This window comes from Triticum urartu, chromosome 5, assembly GCF_003073215.2.
Source record: "Triticum urartu cultivar G1812 chromosome 5, Tu2.1, whole genome shotgun sequence".
Lineage (NCBI taxonomy): Eukaryota > Viridiplantae > Streptophyta > Magnoliopsida > Poales > Poaceae > Triticum > Triticum urartu.
In genome coordinates, this window is record NC_053026.1 from 329,105,466 (window position 1) to 329,130,316 (window position 24,851).

General features: G+C 43.5%; 1 protein-coding gene across 1 annotated transcript; it reads left to right on the forward strand.

Annotated features, from left to right (window-relative positions):
- The first annotated feature begins 15,526 nt into the window (after window positions 1–15,526).
- LOC125508856 (protein ETHYLENE-INSENSITIVE 2-like) lies at window positions 15,527–23,361 on the forward strand. Its single transcript, XM_048673652.1, has 7 exons — window positions 15,527–16,068; window positions 16,672–16,758; window positions 16,924–17,037; window positions 17,122–17,334; window positions 18,609–18,785; window positions 18,947–21,535; window positions 22,711–23,361. The coding sequence occupies exons 1-7, from the start codon at window positions 15,811–15,813 to the stop codon at window positions 22,990–22,992; spliced, it is 3,720 nt and encodes a 1,239-aa protein (XP_048529609.1). The 5' UTR covers window positions 15,527–15,810; the 3' UTR covers window positions 22,993–23,361.
- Window positions 23,362–24,851: the final 1,490 nt, after the last annotated feature.

The window sequence follows — 24,851 nt, forward strand, 5'->3', positions numbered from 1 at the left end:
TCTTGCTAGTATCACTGTGGGAGAATCTAGGGAAATCACACAAGCTACCATAGGGAGCATTCGTTTCCCTTCCATACATTATTTTGCTCTCTTTATTGGTAGATGCATTAACGGTAAAGATGAGGCTTGTCACATGTGCGTTCCAAATCTTAATGTCCTCAAAATTGCGGTATTAGGTGATAAACAATATAACTTGGGGGCCATTGTTGCACGAAGGTTGCATCTTAACGGTATAAGTAGAGATTTTCTTGGTGGAGTTTATGCAACTCGTGTAGCTAATTATCTTAATATACCCATACATGGAAATGATATAGAGTTGCCTCCTGCTTATCTAGATTATAGTGCTATGGTTCGCCATCAGTTTCTTGAGAGGAATGAACAGTTCCTCCAGTACCGACTAATCTTTGACAGACAACGCACTGTCCATGTTGCCTTCCATGCTCCTACTTTCTTTAACTTTCAGGCAAAAAGGAGATATGTTATAACCAGGGAGGAGGCGAACGAGTATGAGAGGAGGATGGAGGCAGCTCGCCTCGAAGTTGCAGCTCTTCAGGCAGTAGCTGCTGCATCTCAGTACGACCCCAGCTACGACTTCGGATATCCGCCAGGACAGCAGTGGCCATAGACCAACTTAGGCCAAAAGCCTAAGCTTGGGGGAGTACGTATTTTTCACCGACATTACATTCATGTTCACACACTCATTCTAGTTGTCGGTGCTCATACTTTTTCATTGTACTATCCATGCTAGTTTATTTTCTTTTTCTAAGCCTTCTTCTTGTGTGTTTGAAAAACCTTAAGAAGAACCAAAAAAATTAGTTGTATCTTTTAGCTAGTTTACTTTCCATGCTTGTAGTAGTAGTAATTAAAAGAAAACCCAAAAAGATTTCTCGTTCTTCTTTTGCTTGTTGGGAGCTTTCCCATGTAAATAGTTTTATTTCTTTTCTTATTCTTTGGGAGTCGAGAGGAGAAGACCATGATGAAAAAGTTGAGCGGCTCTCTTATGCATTATTGTTGATTTAACCAAGAGCTCACATTACCTTGTCTTCTCCCTTGTATTAAATGCTTGCAGATTCCAGCTTAGTCCAATGCACGTGCACTATTATTATTATCCACACCGTTCGGTCGTGCAAGTGAAAGGCAATAATGACGATATATGATGGATTGATTGAGATGAGAGAAGCTGGTATGAACTCGACCTATCTTTTTTTGTAAATATGATTAGTTCAAACTTCCTGATTCAGCCTATTATGAATGAAACATGTTTGCAATGACAATTAGAGATTATAGTTTCCCATGTCATGCTTAATTAGGTAGGAGTTTATAATGGTTTACCTTGCGTGCCAACATGCTATTAAAATGGTTGTGATGTGGTATGATAGGGTGGTATCCTCCTTTGAATGATTTGAGTGGCTTGACTTGGCACATTTTCATGCATGTAGTTGAAACAAAATCAACATAGCCTCCACGATATTTATGTTCATGATGATTTATATCCTACTCATGCTTGCACTCATTGTTGATTAATCTTAATGCATGTTCATGACTGTTGTCGCTCTCTAGTTGGTCGCTTCCCAGTCTCTTTCTAGCCTTCACTTGTACTAAGCGGGAATACTGCTTGTGCATCCCCTTCCATAAACCCCGAAGTTATTCCATATGAGTCCACCATACCTCCCTATATGCGGTATCTACCTGCCGTTCCAAGTAAATTTGTATGTGCCAAACTCTAAACCTTCAAATGAAATTCTGTTTTGTATGCTCGAATAGCTCATGTATCAACTAGAGCTGTCTATATCTTCCATGCTAGGTGGGTTATTCTCATGATGAGTGGAATTCTCTCATCACTCACGAGAAAATGGCTGGTAACCGGGATGCCCGGTTCCATGCTCAAATCAAAATAATTGCAAACAAAACTCCCCCAGGATTGTTGTTAGTTGGAGGCACCAGTTGTTTCGGACAAGCCATGGATTGATGTTTGTTGGTGGTGGGGGAGTATAAAATTTACCATTTTGTTTGGGAACCGCCTATAATGTGCGTAGCATGGAAGATATCAAGATCTCTTGGTTGTTATGTTGACAATGAAAGTATGCCACTCAAAATATTATTTATCTTTGTTTCTAAACTCGAGATCTGGCACCTCTGCAAATCCCTGCTTCCCTTTGTGAAGGGCCTATCTATTTACTTTTATGTTGAGTCATCATCCTCTTATTAAAAAGCACCAGTTGGAGAGCACCGCTGTCATTCGCATGCATTGCTATTAATTTACATTGAGGATGACCGTGACTGGATCTCTTTTACCATGAATTACAATGTTTAGTCAGTCCTTGATCTTCAGGGGTGCTTGCATTTATGTTTTGCGGTCTCAGAAATGGCTAGCGAGATACCATCTTGTTATATCATATTATGATTGTTTTGAGAAAGTGTTGTCATCTGAGATTTATTATTATTGCTCGCTAGTTGATTATGCCATTGATATGAGTAAATATGAGACCTAAATGTTATTGTGAATATGGTTAGTTCATAATCTTTGCTGAAAACTTGAATGCTGGCTTTACATATTTGCAACAACAAGATCAAACAGAGTTTGTAAAAGTTTTACTTTATCACTTTCAGTTTGTCAACTGAATTGCTTGAGGACAAGCAAAGGTTTAAGCTTGGGGGAGTTGATACGTCTCCGATGTATCTACTTTTCCAAACACTTTTGCCCTTGTTTTGGACTCTAACTTGCATGATTTGAATGGAACTAACCCGGACTGACGATGTTTTCAGCATAATTGCCATGGTGTTATTTTTGTGCAGAAATAAAAGTTCTCAAAATGACCTAAAAATCCACGGAGACACGCTTTGGAATTTATAAAAAATATCGGCGAAAGAATCAGCATCAGGGGGCCCACACCCTGTCCACGAGGGTGTCGGGCGCCCCCCTGGGGGGCGCCCCCTGGGACTCCACCGACCTCAACCCCAACTCCATATATTCACGTTCGGGGAGGAAAAAATTAGAGAGAAGGATTCATCATGTTTTACGATACGGAGCCGCCGCCAAGCCCTAATCTTCCTCAGGAGGGCTGATCTAGAGTCCGTTCGGGGCTCCAGAGAGGGGAATCCATCACCATCGTCATCATTAACCTTCCTCCATCACCAATTTCATGATGCTCTCCGCCGTGCGGGAGTAATCCCATCGTAGGCTTGCTGGACAGTGATGGGTTGGATGACATTTACCATGTAATCGAATTAGTTTTGTTAGGGTTTGATCCCTAGTATCCATTATGTTCTAAGATTGATGTTGCTATGACTTTGTCATGCTTAATGCTTGTCACTAGGGCCCGAGTGCCATGATTTTAGATCTGAACCTATTATGTTTTCAGGAATATATGTGAGTTCTTGATCCTATTTTGCAAGTCAATAGTCACCTACTATGTGTTATGATCCGGTAACCCCGAAGTGACAATAATCAGGACCACTCCCGGTGATGACCGTAGTTTGAGGAGTTCATGTATTCACTAAGTGTTAAATGCTTTGGTCCGGTACTCTATTAAAAGGAAGCTTTAATATCCCTTAGTTTCCAATAGGACCCCGCTGCCACGGGAGGGTAGGACAAAAGATGTCATGCAAGTTCTTTTCCATAAGCACATATGACTATATTCGGAATACATGCCTACATTACATTGATGAACTGGAGCTAGTTCTGTGTCACCCTATGTTATAACTGTTGCATGAGGAATCGCATCCGACATAATTATCCATCATTGATCCATTGCCTACGAGCTTTTCACATATTGATTTTTGCTTAGTTACTTTTCCGTTGGCACTGTTACGATTGCTACAAAAACTGCTACTGTTACTCTTGACAACGTTACCGTTACTTCCATACTACTTTGCTACTAAATACTTTGCTGCAGATATTAAGTCTTTCATGTGTGGTTGAATTGACAACTCAACTGCTAATACTTGAGAATATTCTTTGGCTCCCCTTGTGTCGAATCAGTAAATTTGGGTTGAATACTCTACCCTCGAAAACTGTTGCGATCCCCTATACTTGTGGGTTATCACCCAACAAACACCTTCGGAGGCACTTGTAGAGCATCTTTATAATCACCCAGTTACGCTATGACGTTTGATACCACACAAGGTGTTCCTCTGGTATTCGGGAGTTGCATAATCTCATAGTCAAAGGAATTTGTATAAGTCACGAAGAAAGCAATAGAAATAAAACTTAACGACCATTATGCTAAGCTAACGGATGGGTCTTGTCCATCACATCATTCCCTAATGATGTGATCACATTAATCAAATGACAATACATGTCTATGGTTAGGAAACTTAACCATCTTTGATTAACAAGCTAGTCAAGTAGAGGCATACTAGGGACACTCTGTTTTGTCTATGTATTCACACATGTATCAAGTTTCCGGTTAATACAATTCTAGCATGAATAATAAACATTTATCATGATATAAGGAAACACAAATAACAACTTTATTATTGCCTCTAGGGCATATTTCCTTAAGTCTCCCACTTGCACTAGAGTCAATAATATAGATTACATTGTAATGATTCTAACACCCATGGAGTCTTAGTGTTGATCATGTTTTGCTCGTGGAAGACGCTTAGTCAATGAGTCCGCAACATTCAGATCCATATGTATTTTGCAAATCTCTATGTCTCCCTCCTTGACTTGATCGCGGATGGATTTGAAGCGTCTCTTGATGTGTTTGGTTCTCTTGTGAAATATGGATTCCTTCGCTAAGGCAATTGCTCCAGTATTGTCACAAAAGATTTTCATTGGATCCTATGCACTAGGTATTACACCTAGATTGGACATGAACTCCTTCATCCAGACTCCTTCATTTGCTGCTTCCGAAGCAACTATGTACTCCGCTTCACACGTAGATCCCGCCACGACGCTCTGCTTGGAACTGCACCAACTGACAGCTCCACCATTCAATATAAATATGTATCAGGTTTGCGACTTAGAGTCATCCGGATCAGTGTCAAAGCTGGCATCGACGTAACCATTTACGACAAGCTCTTTGTCACCTTCATAAATGAGAAACATATCCTTAGTCCTTTTCAGGTATTTCAGGATGTTCTTGACCGCTGTCCAGTGATCCACTCCACGATTACTTTGGTACCTTGATACGTCTCCAACGTATCTATAACTTTTTATTGTTCCATGTTATATTATATTCTGTTTTGGACATTATTGGGCTTTATTATACACTTTTATATTATTTTTGGGACTAACCTATTAAGCGGAGGCCCAGCCCAGAATTGATGTTTTTTTGCCTATTTTAGGGCTTCAAAGAAAAGGAATATCAAACGGAGTCCAAATGGAATGAAACCTTCGGGAACGTGATTTTCGAAACGAACATGATCCAGAGGACTTGGACCCTATGTCAAGACATCAACCAGGAGGCCACGAGGTAGGGGGGGCGCGCCTACCCCCAGGCGCGCCCTCTGCCCTCGTGGGCCCCATGTTGCTCCACTGATGTACTCCTTCCTCCTATATATACCTACGTACCCCCAAACTACTAGATATTGAGCTAAAACCCTAATTCCACCGCTGTAACTTTCTGTATCCACGAGATCCCATCTTGGGGCCTGTTCCGGAGCTCCGCCGGAGGGGGCATCGATCACGGAGGGCTTCTACATCAACACCATAGCCTCTCCGATGAAGTGTGAGTAGTTTACTTCAGACCTATGGGTCCATAGTTATTAGCTAGATGGCTTCTTCTCTCTTTTTGGATCTCAATACAAAGTTCTCCCCCTCTCTTGTGGAGATCTATTCGATGTAATCTTCTTTTGCGGTGTGTTTGTTGAGACCGATGAATTGCGGGTTTATGATCAAGTTTATCTATGAACAATATTTGAATCTTCTCTGAATTATTTCATGTATGATTGGTTATCTTTGCAAGTCTCTTCGAATTATCAGTTTGGTTTGGCCTACTAGATTGATCTTTCTTGCAATGGGAGAAGTGCTTAGCTTTGGGTTCAATCTTGCGGTGTCCTTTCCCAGTGACAGTAGGTCAGCAAGGCACGTATTGTATTGTTGCCATCGAGGATAACAAGATGGGGTTTATTTCATATTACATGAGTTTATCCCTCTACATCATGTCATCTTGCTTAAAGTGTTACTCTGTTCTCTTAAACTTAATACTCTAGATGCATGCTAGATAGCGGTCGATGTGTGGAGTAATAGTAGTAGATGCAGGTAGGAGTCGGTCTACTTGTCTCGGACGTGATGCCTATATACATGATCATACCTAGATATTCTCATAACTATGCTCAATTCTGTCAATTGCTCAACAGTAATTTGTTTACCCACAATGAATGCTTATGCTCTCGAGGGAAGCCACTAGTGAAACCTATGGCCCCCGGGTCTATCTTCCATCATATTAATCTTCCAACACTTAGTTATTTCCTTTGCCATTTATTTTACTTTGCATCTTTTATTTCTCTTTATCATAAAAATACCAAAAATATTATCTTATCATATCTATCAGATCTCACTCTCGTAAGTGACCGTGTAGGGATTGACAACCCCTTATCACGTTGGTTGCGAGGATTTATTTGTTTGTGTAGGTGTGAGGGACTCATGCGTGGCCTCCTACTGGATTGATACCTTGGTTCTCAAAAACTGAGGGAAATACTTACGCTACTTTGCTGCATCACCCTTTCCTCTTCAAGGGAAAACCAACGCAAGTGCTCAAGAGGTAGCATACTTCCCTGCTAAACTTATAGCAAGGCACACATTAGGTCTGGTACACAGCATTGCATACATGATAGAACCTATGGCTGAGGCATAGGGAATGACTTTCATTTTCTCTCTATCTTCTGCAGTGGCCGGGCATTAAGTCTGACTCAACTTCAACCTTGTAACGCAGGCAAGAACCCTTTCTTTGACCGATCCATTTTCAACTTCTTCAAAACTTTATCAAGGTATGTGCTTTGTGAAAGTCCAATTAAGCGTCTTGATCTATCTCTATAGATCTTGATGCCCAATATATAAGCAGCTTCACCGAGGTCTTTCATTGAAAATTTCTTATTCAAGTATCCTTTTATGCTATCCAGTAATTATGTATTATTTCCAATCAACAATATGTCATCCACATATAATATTAGAAATGCTACAGAGCTCCCACTCACTTTCTTGTAAATACAGGCTTCTCCAAAAGTCTGTATAAAACCATATGGTTTGATCACACTATCAAAGCATATATTCCAACTCCGAGAGGCTTGCGCCAGTCCATAAATGGATAGCTGGAGCTTGCACAGTTTGTTAGCACCTCTAGGATCGACAAAACCTTCTGGTTGCATCATATACAACTCTTCTTTAAGAAATCCATTAAGGAATGCAGTTTTGACATACATTTGCCAAATTTCATAATCATAAAATGCGGCAATTGCTAACATGATTCAGACAGACTTAAGCATTGCTACGGGTGAGAAGGTCTCATCGTAGTCAACTCCTTGAACTTGTCGAATACCTTTCACAACAAGTCGAGCTTTGTAGACAGTAACATTACCATCGTCACTGCTCGTCCCCAGTGGCCTTTAATTGGGTATCAAGACCCGCCCGGCGATAAACCGCCAGGGCACTTGTGACTTGTTTGTGTGCAGGAGAATAATCAAGTTTGATCTGCATAAATCAATATTGTCATAAGAGTAAAAGGATCATCTTTCAAATTGGCGGATCAGCAGTATTGCGCAAAACAGAAACGTGCACGATGGCATGATAGATTCAAGTTTTTTACTACCCTATTACATGACTCCATGAGCCAAATGGGATCAAGTGTTTTTGCAAGAATCAAATATATAAATCGCCTTGCGGTTCACTCTTCTTGGCCTTGCCGGCTTGAGGCTTCTGGGTCATCCTTTTCCGGTTCTTCGTCCTCTTCTGCCGTCTGAAAGTTTGGTGATGACCGATCGATGCCAGATAAAGCTTGAAATTCAGCCTCGTCATTTATAAGATCAGACGACTCAAATTCAAGGGCAAAAGTATGCTTATGGATTGGGGGGATTAAGTCCATCACTCGATAAGCCAGAGTCGGCATCTTCTGGTTCTCCTTGTCATAAACCAGATGGTGCCTTGAAAGGTCCGAGTCATTGGCAATCATAGTCGCCATTGGACGTATCTCTCTCACGCAAGCAGATAAGTCCTTCTGATCAAACGGTGTACCATCCTCTTTCAAGCTTGGGTAACCAGTGGCTACCTCAGACGGTTCAAGCTCTGGTACCCATGCCTTGGCCCGTCTCAAAGCCGCCACAGCACCGGCTCTCGCAGACGATCGCTTCATTTCCTCCATTCTAGCAGGAAGCATAGAAAGTTTTTTCAAGACATCTATCAAAAGAGTAGGTGCCTGATTCATTGGAGAAATTGCAGCCAGTGCATGTTGAGTTCTGGTGTACAGCTTTTCGACAAGTGTGTAGACAGCTTTGAGCTTCACAAGCATGTCCTGCTTAAGGTTGCTGCTCCTAGGACTTGAAAAAACACAGATTGGTTAATGGCGGTTTATATTAACATGACAAGGATTCACTTTTTGATGATTATCAAAGCGACTCGCCAAAGATAGCAGAAACCATCTGAGAGACACGGTGCTTTAAGCCGGAGAGTTCAGTGGTTACTTCTTGAAGAGCTGCCTCGGCTTTTTCAGCTCGCTGCGTTAAAACAATCTTTTCTTCAGCCCAAGTGTTTTTCTCCGTCTTAAAACTGGTCTTCAGCTTTTCTGATTCAGCTATGCTAAACCTCCGCCCACTCGGCCATGAAATCTGCCAGCACCTAAGATTTAATAACTCGGCACGGGCAAAACACAGTTTTGAAAGGGAGGAATTTAGTTTCCCATTTGGCTATATGTCCAGTTGCATCCCTGTTGTTAATGATGTCTCCAAGGGGGACCTCGGATGCCACGGTGATAGACCACTCTTGAAAATAGTGCCACAGTTTCCGAGATGCCATGAAGACTGCGTAAGCGATCTTCTGGTAGTGCAGATACCTTGTTTTACATAGGGTTAATACCTTGGAAACATAAAGTATACCGACTTGCAACTGGAATTTGTGACCCCCAGCATCGCGTTCGACCACGAGGACCACGTTGACGACTTGGTTGGTGGCCAAGATGTAAAGCAACATCGGCTCACCTACTCTAGGTCATGTAATTATAGGATTGGTAGCGAGGAGCTTTTTGATGTCTTATAGAGCATCGCTTGCCTCACTGATCCATTTGAAATTCTTTGTTTGCTTCAGGAGTTTGTATAGTGGCAGGGTCTTTTCCCCTAGTCGAGAGATGAATCGACTGAGGGCGGCTACGCAGCCTGTAAGTTTTTGGATGTGATTGAGCTTGGTAGGTATTGCTAACGCAACCAGGGCTCAGATTTTAGCTGGATTGGCCTTGATTACTCTATGGGAAACGATGAATCCAAGTAGTTTGCCTGCCGGTACCCCGAAGACGCACTTCTCCGGATGGAGCTTAATGTGATATATCCGGAGACGGGTGAATATTTCACCCAAACCCTTTACTAGCCGACGGACGTCCTTGGTTTTGACAACCACACCATCTATGTAGGCTTCCGTCGTCTTGCCGATATGATCCTTCAGGCACGTTTAAATCATGTGCTAGTATGTTGCGCCGACATTTTTTAATCCGAACGACATTGTGTTGAAGCAAAATGGCCCATAGGGCATTATGAACGACATTGCTTCCTGATCAGATTCCTTCATCTTGATTTGGTGGTATCCCGAGTATGCGTCCTAGAAACATAAAGAGTCATGTCCTTTCGTGGCGTCAATGATTTGGTCGATGCGCAGTAAAGGAAAAGGATCTTTAGGGCAAGCTTTGTTGATGTCTTTGAAATCAAAGCAAAGCCCCCAAGATTTGTCCTTTTGGGGCACAATGACCAAGTTAGCCAACCATTCGGGGTGCTTGATATCGCAAATGAACCCGACTTCTAGTAATTTAGCCAATTCCTCACCCATAGCTTGACGCATGAGCTCGGGGAATCGTCGAAGTTCCTATTTAACTGGTTTTGAACCTTTGATCAGGTTATGCTCGGCTAGATCCCTGGCATATCTGAAGGATGCCAGGCAAAAATATCCCATTTTTCTTGAAGGAAAATTCGTAGTGCCTCATCGGTCTCTGGGTCCAACTCAGCACCAATGGACGCCATTTTATTTGGGTCCATAGGGTGTACTTGAAATTTGACAATCTCATTTGCTAGTTTGAACGAGGCCGATTTGTATCTTTTGTCAAAAATGACATCATCTGAGTTGACCGTGGCCCGAAGCGTTGTTAGTTCTTTGACTGTAAAGGCCTCTGCCAGTGACTCGAGGGCTAGTGAGGCCGTTTTATTTTTGGCTCGGAGTGCCTTGTCCGAGTTGCCAGTGACAGTTATTACTCCATTGGGGCCTGGCATTTTGAGCTTCATGTATCTGTAATGGAGTACGGCATGAAATTTTATGAATGCTTCTTGCCCGAGTAGGGCGTGGTAGCCACTTTGAAAGGGTACAACATGGAAGGTTAACTCCTCGGACCGATAGTTCTCAGGAGTACCGAAGACCACATCGAGAGTGATCTTTCCCTTACATCGTGCCTCCCTTATGGGAATAATACCCTTGACGTAATGAAGTTATGTTGGATGCGAGTTGTATCAAGTTGCATTTTTTCCAACGTGACCTCGTAGATGAGGTTTAAGCTTCTACCACTGTCCATTAGTACTTTATGTAGCCGGCATCCATCTACTATGTGGTCGAGGACCAGGGCGGCCGAGCATCAACTTAAGTCGATCGCTGGTTGGTCGTACAATTCGAATGTGACCGGGGTGTCCTACCACGCAGCCGGAGGTGTGCGTATCTGGGCATGGCCGAGCTCCTGTAAAGCCCGTTTTCTTTGGTTCCTGGACCTGTACGTTTGGTAGATCATCAGGACCTCGGCTTCGTCCGAGGATTTTGCCGAACGGTGAATAGTGCGCCTATCTGCGAGGATGGCCTCGCCACTCTTAGCCACTTGTTTCACAACCCAACATGCTCTAAGGCGGCGGGTTCTATTGGTGTTGAGAAGAACAGAGTGTATAGGGCATGGTTGGTCCAGTAGTCCGTCAAGGGCGGTCTAGGTTCCTGTTTTCGCTCTTTTCGTGATGATTCAACTAGTACGGGGTGCCCAGATGGTTCTCCTTGTTGTACGAGGTCAAGGTCTTTTAATTTTATTGACCGAATTGGTTTAGCATTTTCGGCTTGAGCCAACCACACGTCTTCAATGGCACAAAACTTCAATACCAGTTCGGAGAGCTTGAAGAAATTTTGAACTCGACACCGAGCAAGGGCGTTTAACACACCCTCGTTGTCACAATTGTGACGAAAAGCGGCTAGCACCTCGTCGTCGGGGCAATTGGTTATTCTGTTCTTGATGAACAAGAATCTCGACCAGAATTGCCGGACGGATTCCCAAACTTGTTGTTTTATATACATTAGGTCCCAGACATCGGAGTCCCTGAATTACTTGGGCAATACTCGATGTGGGGGTGGGTGGGATAAAAAAATTCAATTCGACGGGAGGAGGGGGACTCCAGCGTGCTCCCGTGTTCCTTGCAGGGAAGGTGCACACACACACAGAGAGAGAGAGAGAGAGAGAGAGAGAGAGGTATCCGGGTCCAGTCTGACATCCGAAACGTCTGCCTCTTCCAGCTAATTGATCTCGTGCCTATCTCGCAGACGGGAGCTTGGATATGAGGTTTCCTCAAGTCAGATTCCATCGACCGAGCTAATCAAAGGAGCATAAAGTTCTGAGCAGAGTTCCCGATCACACCTTGTGGCCTCGAGGGGGGCGTGCGGCTTGGGACCTGTCGTGCCTCTAGACGACCCGTCAGTAAGAGTCATTGGTGCACTAGAGGTAGCGAGGGGACTCCGGTTGCTAAATGGTGAAACCATTGTCTCAAGCTGATCACACAGCAAGTTCTCAATGAAAGCACCAGTGTCGGTGTCAAAACTAGCAAACCTCTGGTAGGGGGGCCTGAGCTGTGAGATCATATCGATGGGTAACAAGAGATAGAGGACATGATGTTTTTACCTAGGTTCGGGCCCTCTTTAAGGAGGTAAAACCCTACGTCCCGGTCTTGCTTATATTATGGGAGTATCAAAGTATATAGTTGATCTATCTCGAGATTGTAAGTTGTGGTCTAAACCCCATGGGTATGATGATGATGATGATGATGATGATGATGATGAAGGAGTTGGCCTATATGGACTAAACTATCTGGTTTACATAAGCACCAGGGGTATCTAGGGTTATGCACGGTCGGTTACAATCTAGGGATTACATGACGAATCTAACAGATATACTTGAAGTACACGCCAAGTCTTCGGTCGAAGCAGACTAGAGACCTCCAAAGTCCCTCCTCCGTAACGGGTCGGTAGTCCGGCACATTGACTAGACCAGCTAGACCGGGACCCCCTAGTCTAGGACACCATCACCAAGGTTTGTTCCTCTGTCGATATTATTACAGAGGCATTGAATGACAAATATTTGGGATTGCCGGCTACAGTTGGGCTTGATAAAAGTGAGAGTTTCGAGTATGTGATTGACCGGTTAGTGCTGAGACTTAATGGTTGGAAGGAAAGATGTCTACCTTAAGGAGGCAGAGAGATCCTAATTAAATCAGTAGCACAAGTTATACCCACTTACGCGATGATCGTTTTTAAAATTCCCAAAAACTTGCAAAGGAATCACAGACGCGATATCTCGTTTTTGGTGGGGCGATGATGTAACTCACAAGAGGATGCACTGCTTTGCATGGTGGAAGATGTGCATACCAAATAAGAAAGGTGGCATGGGGTTTAGAGATATACGTTGCTTTAACCTTGCATTATTGGCTAAACAATCTTGTCATCTCATTGATAACCCAGATTCCCAATGTGCATAGATCTTGAAGGAGAAATATTACCGAGATGGTGATCTTATGTGTGCAACGTTGAAAAAGAAAGCTTCATATACTTGGCAAAGTATTATGGCTGGGGTTGAAACCTTGAAACTTGGGCATATATGGAGAGTAGGGGATGGGTAGAAAATCAATATTTGGGAGGATGATTGGATCCCACAATCTCCATCAAGGAAGGTGATTACAACTAGATTAACAACATGCTAACTCGTGTGAGTGATCTTATAGACCCTGCATTAGGCGATTGGGACGAACTACTGGTGAGGCAAATGTTTTGGGAGATGGATGTCCAACGGATCCTTGCAATACCCCTTCCCTTGCATGAAATGAGAGATTTCCTGGTGTGGAATTGTACAAAATCAGGGACTTTACAGTGCGCTCGGCCTATCATTTTTTATGGCAATCCCAGTTTGGCCACAAGTTATAGAATTCTAGGACTCGATTTGGAGCCTATAGTGTCCAACTAAGACTTTTTTATCTGGAGGGGGCTATATAGCGCGATCCCGTGCCGATCAGTACTAGCCAACAAGCATCTCAAAATCAATGTGTGTTGTCCTACTTGCAAACTAGGTCCTGATACGATCAAGCATCTGTTGTTCGAGAGTAAGCTTGCGTCGGACGTGTGGAAGTTGCTTGGCATCGAGGATATTATCAAAAGGGCGATATGTGTGGACAGGGTTGGTGAGGCTATAGTAGAGCATTTTTTGTGTATAATGGAGCATGATATTCATATATTAGGTCTGCCCAAGCTGAGAGAAACATTGGCAAACCCAGCTTGGTATTTTTGGTATGAACTTAGAAAATTGACCCATGGAGAAGAAACTCAAAGTGCAGTCCAAATAAATTTGGCGGTGAGAGGAGGCAAAATTCATTATCTCATGCAGTCTGAAACCAATGCGGAGAGTGGCTGGTTGGGTAAAGCCAAGATACGGTTATGTGAAACTAAACGTTGATGTTGGGTTGGATCTAGATACACTTGAGGGATCGATTGGCTCAGTGTTGCGGGATCACAACTGGAAGTTCATTGCTGTTGCAAATGCATAAATTGATATATGCTTTGATTCTTTCACATGAGAGGCTATCATGGTTACATTTGGCATGAATCTTGCGTTGGATGTTTGTAAGTGTTTTGCATCTAGGATATTATCAGAAAGGTGCTCGATGTGGATAAGACCGGTGAGGCTATAATAGAGCACTTGTTGTGTATGAAGGAGCATGAGTTCATATATTAGGTCTACCCAAGTTGAGAGAAACAGCGGCAACCGCAGCTTGGTATTTGTGATATGAGCGTCGAAAATTTACCCATGGAGAAGAACCTCAAAGTGCAACCCAAATAGATTTGATACTGAGAGGACTTGCGACAAATTTCATAATCTCATGGAAACCAATGCGGAGAGTTGGTGGTTGGGTGAATCCAAGATACGTTTATGTGAAACTAAATGTTGGTGCTGGGTTGGATATGAATACACTTGAGGGATCAATTGGCGCAGTGCTCCAGTATCATAATTAGAAGTTCATTGGTGTCGCAAATGCAGAAATTGATATATGCTTTTGATTCTTTCACGTGAGAGGCTATCATGGTTACATTTGGCATGAATCTTGCGTCGGATGTTTGTAAGTTGCTTGGCATCTAGGATATTATCAAAAAGGTGCTAGATGTGGACAAGACCGGTGAGGCTATAATAGAGCACTTGCTGTGTATGAAGGAGCATGAGTTCATATATTAGGTCTACCTAAGTTGAGAGAAACAACGGCAACCACATCTTGGTATTTGTGATATAAGCATCGAAAATTTACCAATGGAGAAGAACCTCAAAGTGCAACCCAAGTAGATTAGATAGTGAGAGGACTTGCGACAAATTTCATAATCTTATGCAGTCCGAAACCAATGCGGAGAGTTGGTGGTTGGGTGAATCCAAGTTACGATTATGTGAAACTAAATGTTGGTGCCGGGTTGGATATGAATACACTCGAGGGATCAATTGATGCAGTGCTCCAGTATCACAATTGGAAGTTCATTAGTGCTGCAAATGCAGAAATTGATATATGCTTTGATTCTTTCACGATAGAGGATACCGCCAGTTAGATTTGGCATGAATCTAGCTCGTACAAGGGATGCAGTAAGACTGAGATCAATTCTGACAGCGTGGAGGGGTTTAAAAAAATTAGATGGCAGCTCTTCTTCAATTGCTAGTGTCATCTTTGATGATTGCTAGTTCACGTCCTTGAATTTTAATCATGTAATCTATAATCACTGTATCAAAGAGAGTAACTAGGCAGCTCACGGGTTAGCTAGGATAGCTGAGTTTTCTCCTTCTAAATTAGGGATAGATTCTACCTCTAGTGCAATCATCCCAATACTTGTAAGCGATATTACTCTTCTAACACATGAATAAAGGAGGAGATGATGGTAAAAACAACAACAGCAGCAGTAGCAACAGCCACACGAGATCCCTCACCTGACACCAGCAGACACAGCTGAGCCACAGAGAATCCCCTCCAATCTCTCCCCCATCTTCCCCGACCCCAAGAACCCATCTCCCATCAGTCCACCATCACTCTTCTTCCTCCCCCTTCTCCATCCATGCCCCTGCCCCTCCCCTACCTCTCCGCCCTCCTCACCCCGCCCCCCTCCCCTCTCATGCTCCTGCGTCTGCCCCCCTGCCTCCTCTCCTCCTCGTCCTGCTCCGCTCCTCTCCTCCTCCCCGCCATTCCTCACGATCCCAGCCCGCACCCCTAGGCAACCAAGCCCGCGACCCCCGATCCGATCCGTCCTCCCCGTCACGCAGATCGCTGGCTGTGCTAGTCTAGTGCCAGCCGGGATCCCGCCTGCTCGCCGCCGTCTCTGGGTTCGTTGCTAGCGCGCTTCTTCTCGCTCCGCCCGCCATGGACGGCGTCCGGAGCTTAGCACAGTCCCTGGGAGCCGAAGATGGCGGCCGGAGCAACCTTTTCCGCACGCTTGGCCCGGCGCTCTTCATCTCGATTGGGTACATCGACCTCGGCAAGTGGGTCACCACCGTGGACGCCGGCTCTCGCTTCGGCTATGATCTCGTGCTGCTCGTGCTGCTCTTCAACTTCTCCGCCGTCCTCTGCCAGTACCTCTCCATATGCATCGGCATGGTCACTACCAAGAATCTTGCCCAGGTAACCACCACTCTCCTCGCTTCCTTCTTCGTCTTGCTTTGCAGAGTTATTCAAACAGCTCTAGCGAGTCGCCATGGATGACCTAGATACGATTGACGGTGATCTCCAATGATACAATAGCTCCCATGTAATCAAAGTTCCTCTTTGTTTTTTAAGACAAAAGGTAAATTTTCGTTACCCGGCCATTCGAAAACACAAAGTTTCTTACAAACTGAAAGGTAAAGCTGGGTAGTGTACATGAATAATCAGTGCCCCCAAAACCAGAGGAACACTATCCAGAACTGCACGCAGGTAGCAAACTTGAGCAAAATCACGCCCCCAAAGCCAAAAGGCATTCCCCACAGCCGCACGCAGGCAGCAACCAGCAATCACCCACCCAAAGTTCCTCTTTTTTTTGGCTCCCTTTACCTTTAGAGAATTCAGCTCTTTCTAAATGTTGTCCATTTCCTTTCAAATAAATAAATAAAATGCTGTCCTTTTCCTTTCAAATAAATAAATAAATGTTGTCCTTTATTGTTCTGTATCATTCAGCTGTATGCATCGAATTCGTTCTACGGGAATTTGATTTTTGTTTTGTTGCAATACTTGTACATGAACATGAAGATATGCGTCCAGGAGTACAGTCAGCCAATATGTGTTGGCCTTGGTGTTCAGGCATTGCTGTCCTTGTTAACTGCAGAGATTACCATGGTATGTCTAGGCACTTTTCACAAATCTATATGTTCTGTCAGTGCTTCATTCTGGAAATTTTCTTTTCCTATGTGATACATGCATTAACTTGCCAAAGCATGTGATGTTACTGGTTCCCAAGTTCCAAAATTTTGATGGTCTGACGGTGATGTTTGGTTATTTCAGATATCAGGCATTGCAATGGGGTTTAACCTTGTATTCGAGTACGATGACCTTGTCACAGGCATATGGTTCGCAAGCTTTGCAGTTAATCTACTACCATATGCGATCTCCCATCTGGTAATTTTAATAAAAACTGCATCTCGTACAAGGAACCTTCTCAAATTCTTACGTGCGCTTGGCTCCTGCTTCTGCCCATTACAGGACAAGAAGATGGCTGGAATATTCAATGCCTGCATAGCAGGTCTCGCACTTGTTTGTTTCGTGCTTGGTTTATTGGTTAGTCAACCAAGAGTTCCTCTCGATATGGATGTGATGTTCCCCAAGTTGAGTGGTGAAAGTGCCTACTCGCTCATGGCACTTCTGGGTGGAAATGTAATAGCGCACAACTTCTATGTTCATTCATCATTTGTACAGGTAAGTACTTTCCGTGTTTCTTGTTCATGGTCACTTGAAAGATATTCAGGTAGTGTGGTGCATTAGTTACATTTGGGGCCCTTAATTTTTTTTAAACTTGTCTTCAGTTCCATATCAAGTTTGTGTGGCTGTGTTTAAACTTATATAATTCGGAATGTGCCGTGTATGGTGTTTACGACATTCCATATTTTGTCAATCAAGTTATGCCACCTTTTTCTTGAGATGTATCAACTTATACCACTGACAGTACTAAATACATCATAGACGATACAAAGCTGTTTTTTTCATCACCAGAAAAAGTACAAACTGTTGGAATTCTTGTTGTGCTGGTTTCACATCAATAGCACCTTATCTTCCATTGGAAGTTTTTAAGTGCAGATGTCTGTAGGCCCGTTTGGCCCAATGTAAGGCTTTCCCTTCAGTAATTTGATATGGCGCCTTCATGCGTTCTCACTCTTAGCAGTCAACGATCTTCAGTATTTGCTGTTTGACCTTCAAGACTTTTAAGTTACAGATTTCTCACCGGCTCACCGCTCATAATGGATACCAACATAGCTTTCATACTTTTGTACCCTAAAACTAGGTGGCTCAGATCCACCTTGAGTTTGTACCACATGTGTATAGGTCTGTTAGTCTAGGTTGGCTCATGCAAGGCTTGTATATACCCCTTTTCCGGTAATGGGTAGGCATATACTCCGTACTTGTGAACAGCACAATTCTCTCCCTCTCAGCAGAGTTATCACACAATCTTAACTAATCAGTATCCATGTTGCATTTTGTTAGACAAGATCAATCTTAGTCTGTAAACACCCCACTAAGCCATATAAGTTTAGATCCCGAGTCCTTGTTACCAGTGATGACTTTGTGGTATGATATACTGATGTGGTTTGTTAATCCCTAAAAGAATTGTGTGCGTCTGTGCGCAGGCATGATAGAAGATATGTAATTTATGTTCTTGTTTTCTCACAAAAGGAAAAGGCAAACCTGTTCATGCTACCTTACATGAAGTGTGATGAAAAACTCAACTTGATTTATGGATAATCAGTTGGACTTCTCAGTAAACAAAATGATAGCTAAAACACCAGCATTCTGCAGCCTGTCCCTATGTGGTTATGACTTTGACTTACGAGGTCTGGAAATTCAAACAGTTATATAACACATCAAGTACATCTTCATTTGTTGATTCGAGAAACAAGTTTATTTTGCTTAATTTGTACTCTGCATATTGTACCCCCTTTACCTTGTTTATGTTAATTTGAATATCATATGTGCAGGCTCAAAGAAGATCCCCTGTTACACTTGGGGCCTTATTTCATGACCACCTTGTTTCGATCTTATTTATTTTTTCTGGGGTTTTTCTTGTGAACTATGTTCTGATAAGCTCAGCAGCAGTTGGATCCGGTGATACACTGCTCCTGACCTTTCAAGATGTTGTAGAGCTAATGAACCAGGTCCGTGTCTTCCTTTCTGTACTTCCTACTTACCTTTTAAGTTTTGTATCTGACATGTCCCCCCTATCCCACATATTGAATTATTTGCGATATTGCCTTTTTTTATTTCAGTCCTGCATTGAAGTTATATTCTGAGTTTTTCTGAATCTTGTCTTCTGCAGATATTCATGAATCCTGCAGCGCCGCTTGTGTTCTTACTGGTTCTTCTCCTTTCGAGCCACATCGTCTCACTGTCATCTATTATTGGTAGCCATGCAATTGTAGAGAATTTCTTTGGTATAAACCTTTCTCTTTCGGCACATCATCTGCTACTCAAGGTTTTTGCCATGATTCCTACAATCTACTATGCAAAGGTTGCGGGCTCAGAAGCGATATATCAGTTAATTATCATCTGTCCAGTCATCCAGGCTATGCTCCTTCCTGCGTCTGTTATACCTGTTTTCCGGGTTGCTTCCTCAAGATCAATAATGGGCAACTACAGAATATCTTCATCTGTTGAAATATTGGCCTTTCTCGCATTTCTTCTCATGCTATTTACGAACATCATTTTCAAGGCAGAAATCCTGTTTGGTGATAGCACCTGGACAAACAGCATGAAAGGGAACACCGGGAGCCCTGTTGTACTTCCATATACTCTTATCGTCCTAATTTCATGTTCATGTCTTCTGTTTACACTGTTTCTGGCTGTTACTCCACTGAAGTCTGCAAGTAATGAAGCTGAAACTCTGGAGTTCTCTATGCACTCTCAGAGAGAACCATTGGGCAGTACTCACCATAGAGAAGATGTTTTTCTGGAAGATGTTGCCCATGAAGAAGTTCAAAGGCCTTCTACTGATGCTATTCTCAGGGATCCAATGGAAAGTCATCAAAGTCATCAGAAATCAGCTTTGGAGCATACTGAAAGTTCTGACACCACTGTAGAGTCTGATCCTGACAGTCAACAATCAACTGCTTATGCAGTGAGTACTCCTAAAGCTCAACCCTCACCACCTGTCTACCATGAAGAGCCAAAACCAGTTTGTGTGGCTGACTGGACAGAGTCGGTACCAAAGGTTTCTACAGCCAGTGAAGTAGAACATATTCATGCAGAGAACATCAAACGGAAGAGCGCAACTGAAAAAGATGTTGAAGTAGTAGCAGAAGTTTGCAGGGACAAGGATAGTGTTGCCTCACATAATTTGGAACATGAGAAGTCTGCTGGAGGCAGAGCACCTTCCAATCCTGATGGTCCACCATCTCTTACTTTCAGCAGGGGAAAAGACTCTGATGCTGGCAGTGGCAGCCTCTCGACACAGTCTGGTTTGGGCCGTGCTGCAAGGAAGCAGTTAGCAGCACATCTTGACGAGTTCTGGGGGCATCTTTTTGATTATCATGGTAAGCTTACACAAGATGCTAATGAAAAAAGGTATAACTTTTTGCTCGGACTGGACTTGAGAGCAGCTAATTCTGCTGTGAGGGCTGATAACCAAACCATTGAAGCTTCAAAGAGCCCCTTGATGAGAGATGCGCTGCGAGCATCAGCTACCTCACTGAACTCGTGGGACTCGATGTCCCGTGATAAGGATATCCGTAGTCTAGACTGGAGTTCTGGGCATCAGATGGGTCCAATGGGTTCATCCAACTGGTCTCAGAACATGAATTCACCATATACAGACATTTTGAGTTCAAGCAGCAGCTTACTTGAGCAAAATCCAAAATACTATTCAAATTTCAATATGCCATCTTACTCTGATAATCAGTTCTATCAGCCTGCTACTATTCATGGATATCAGCTGGCATATTTGAGAGGGATGAATGCAAGTAGAAATCAGCACTCTAACATCCCCCTGGACCCAAGACGGGTTCCTAGGTTATCTGAACATTCTTTTCCTAACTATGCTGATCCTGTTATGCATGCCCGCAACCAAAATTTACGGGGTTCATTGGGAGCTAACTCTCCACAAAGCCCAGCAATGAATCGCTTCAATGCAACGGTCGAGAGACCTTATTATGATTCTACCTCTGTTGATGAAAGTGAAAGTGTTGGCTCACCTGGATACTCAAAGAAGTATCACAGTTCACCTGACATATCTGCAGTAATTGCTGCAAGCAGAAAGGCTGCGTTGAACGAAGCAAATTTTGGTGGTGCTGCCGGAAATCAAGCATACCCAAGTAAGCTGGCATCTGAGAGATCACAATATGTGGAGTCGGCAGCCAGGTCCAAAGCCCAAATTGCATTTAATGAGCGCTCACAACATAATCTCCAAAGAGATGTCCTTTCTATGCAGTTGGGTATGAACCCCAACAATAAATCCCTTTGGGCCCAACAACCGTTTGAACAGCTGTTTGGTATGTCAAGTGCAGAATTGAATAAGAGCGAGGTGAACACTGGCCAGAGATCAAGTGGCATGACAAAGGATGATTCCTCTTACACAGAGTGTGAGGCAGAGCTTCTTCAATCTCTTAGGCTCTGCATCATGAATATCTTGAAACTGGAAGGATCAGGAGGGCTCTTTAGGCAAAATGGTGGTTGTGATGAAAATTTAATTGATCAAGTTGCAGCAGCTGAGAGACTTTCACAAGAAACAACTGAGAATCTGTTGTCGGCTGATCTTCTGCGCATGCGCGGTTGTGGTGAAACCTGCGTTTGGCAGGCTACCCTGGTTGTTAGTTTTGGTGTCTGGTGTATCCGCCGGGTACTGGATCTTTCCCTTGTGGAAAGTAGACCGGAACTTTGGGGGAAGTACACATATGTTCTGAACCGTCTTCAGGTGATTCCTTCGTCTTATGTACTTTTACCATTAAAATGTTTTTTTAGGGCAAATGACAGCGGGAAAGGCCCCCACTGATTTTTATTATTATTATAGTAAGTTAGGGATCAACTATACAAGCTATTTACATAGGTCAGGGGAAGGAAAGCAGGGGGGTTGAGGTGAGAGCAGCTAACAAAAATACAAGGAGAGCAGGGGGAGATTATAGAGAATGTACAAAAGAGATTATAAAAGGGAAGAGGATTTGTAGCACCTGGGTGCTCCACACCTATATGAACATTAAGTTCAAAAAAATACCAGGAAAATTTCAAAAAAAATCTGGGATTTTGGGATATGAAACCTGGGTGCCCAATCTACATTCATGTGAAATTTCGTGAAAAAATACCAGAAAACATATCCGTGGCAAAAAAGACAAAGAAATCCTATGTACCGAAAAAAAAACGGTTTGGATGGATTTTAGTTTGGACTGTATTTTCTTCGCTGCGGATACATTTCCTGGTATTTTTCTATGAAACTTCATACGGGAGTAGATTGGGCACCCAAGTTTGATATCCCAAAATTTCAGTTTTTTTTTTAATTTTCCTGGTATTTTTTAATTTAATTTTTGTATAGGGGGTGGAGCACCCATGTGCTCCTGTGTATTTCCCGTATAAAAGGGGCTAGTTTCTGTTTGGATCTGTGGACTAGGAGTGCAAAATGTGGCTACCCCTGAAAGAAGGATCCAGGCATTGGTTGACTCATCCATGTAGCAAAGGTTATATAAGCATCCTGACTGCATTACTTTGAAAATTAACCTCACCTTCCATTAAGTTACTTTAAATGCATATTTATTTGAGCATAGCAAGTTGGGCACATATCAACTTGCTATGCTGTTGGGAGTACTTGACGATGCAAATAAACTGACCCACTACTATATATGGCATTTGCATAGATTGGAGTTTGACTTATAGTTGTATATAATCCACAAGTGGAACAAACTTACCTTAATTCTCAACTTGGCATCTCTCTTGCGATTTCTCCTTGAGAAAAAGACAAACATAAATAATGGGCTTTGTTTGCTCAGTTGTATTGGATTGTTAGATTGTGCTGCTGTGAGAATGCAGAGGCAAAACACCTACTCTTACTGGGTTCATTTTGCTTGGTTTTTGCTGATGTTATATATCTACCTTACGCAGGGAATCATTGAACCCGCCTTTTCCAAGCCCCGGAAACCTCTCACCGGGTGCGCATGCCTTCAGATAACAGGCCCGGGTGCCAGGCCCATTTCTGGCACCTTCACCACTTCAGCTGCCATCTTGGAGACGATCAGGGACGTGGAAGTAGCTATCTGTGGACGCAAGGGTCGAAGCGGAACAGCCGCAGGAGACGTAGCTTTTCCTAAAGGGAAGGAGAACCTGGCTTCAGTTCTCAAGCGGTACAAGCGTAGGCTGTCGAGCAAGCCGTCTGCTGGGCAGTAGCGGCATGTTTTTACTTGTTTTGTAGGGTTTCTGGCGCCGTCCTAGGGGCGGGTCGCCCTTTCCTGCTTCTCAAGTCCTAGTGGTTTTTTCGTTGCACAACGTTTCTAAGGGGGGGCCTGGGAGCTCCTTGACCTTTTTGGGCCCTTCGGTTTTTGCATGTGATGCTTGACAGGGGCCAAGGATGATGCAGGGTAAACCATGTTTTACCGCCTGAGCGCGGTGTGTTGGAGAAAGTGCGATCTGCTGAATCAGTGGTGTCAAGTCCACCACTGCAGCTCAACCGGACTGTTTTTTGGGCCTTCTGTGCCTGTGCCCCATGTGACTTTGTAGAGAGGTTACAAGTGATGTTAATGTGATGTTCGTTTGACATGTGCATGGTTAATGTGATGCTTCTGGACATGAATGAGATGCAATGTGCTAGTCGTGGCAGGAATATTTGATCCTGGGGTTCTCTCTTTATTTCATGTGACCGCCCTGTGCTATACTATCATTCGGCTGGTTTGGCCATGAATTGGTTTGGCCATGAATTTGCTTCGTGGAGGCCAAAATCAGCAGAAATGCCAGGGAGTAGAACCAGGCGCTCGCGTTAGACTTGCCGTGCGTGGCTGTGCTATGCTAGTTGTTGCCTTGTTCGTGCTTGAGTGGAAGCCGCCATCAACGTAGTTCCTTTGGTGCATCATTACGTCGAAAGCTCCCGTGTATCCGTGCGTTGGTGCATCCAGGTGAAGGTACCACAAGTCCACAACCCATGTGTGCTTGCTCGGACGTCTAGATCGGTTGCAACGCGCCTGTGCTTAGATATCCTCTATCTTGATTTGCTTTTCGATGTGAATGGATTTATTTGCCTAGTGCTTCTGGTTAATCATTCTTTCTTGATTTGTACCATATGCATGCTCCTAATGTAGAGGTTTAATGTAGCGCACAACAATGTTAGGCATACCTTAAACTTGTGCACCTAAATCTTGTCCGGCGATCTAAAATAAAATTTCTATGCGTCTAGTGCATGAGAGTAGGGGTGCAGCGTGGCGCCCGATCTGCCTCGCTTCGTATACAGACAGTTTAGTTCTAGTAATTGAGTTTGGGTGGATTAGCTTAAATTGTATTGCCATTCGACTTATGCGGGTCTAAGCGGGACGCCGTCCTGCACCCCTACATGAGAGCATCAAATAGTTGCTTTGTGTTAGGCATGCTTCCTACTTTGATTTCTTGTAGCATATGTTTCTATGGTAATTATTCTTGCTACGACCATTGAAGCTATGTACTTTTAGTAACTAATAGTGAAGTTTTGCGTCACCCGTTACCTGCGTGTGCTTCAATTGCTGCTGGCGTTGCTTCATTGACCCAATTTTTGTCTCAACTATTGCTAGTATGTGCTTCATTGTTTCTCCCTGATGCTTTTACTATACAGACTTTGTGCTACAACCCGGCATGAAATAAAGATGCCAAGTGTGCTAGGGCCAAAAGCCCAAAACGCAGTTAGGTTGTTGACGATGGCGAGCTCGCGGTGCATGTGGGACGGTTCATCCAATTACACAGTGGCAACCATGGTTCATTGGTTCTCTATGCCTCCTCAAAATGGCCTCATGGCATGACGTTGTCGGCGTAAAAGATGGACGTGCTGAGGTGGAGGAAATAGTTGCATGGGTCCTTTCAATGGATGCACATGAAGTCACCGTAGACGCCTCGTCATCGACGGGAACGTCTCCTCCCACTGAAAGCGCATCGCCGGAAATCCTGAAATAAATTCAGGAATAATGCGAGCACCAGAATTTGAACCCTGGTGGGTTGGGGATATCACTGTCCACCTAACTATCTCAACCACAGGTTGGTTCGCAAACAATTTTCTACTTGATGGAAAC

What these genes read in the sequence shown, in the direction of transcription:
- LOC125508856 (XM_048673652.1), top strand. Translation starts at nt 15,811, where the DNA reads ATGGACGGCGTCCGGAGCTTAGCACAGTCCCTGGGAGCCGAAGATGGC. An exon ending in TAACTGCAGAGATTACCATG is followed by an intron (nt 16,759 to 16,923) that starts GTATGTCTAGGC and finishes TGGTTATTTCAG; the next exon opens with ATATCAGGCATTGCAATGGG. An exon ending in TTCATTCATCATTTGTACAG is followed by an intron (nt 17,335 to 18,608) that starts GTAAGTACTTTC and finishes TCATATGTGCAG; the next exon opens with GCTCAAAGAAGATCCCCTGT.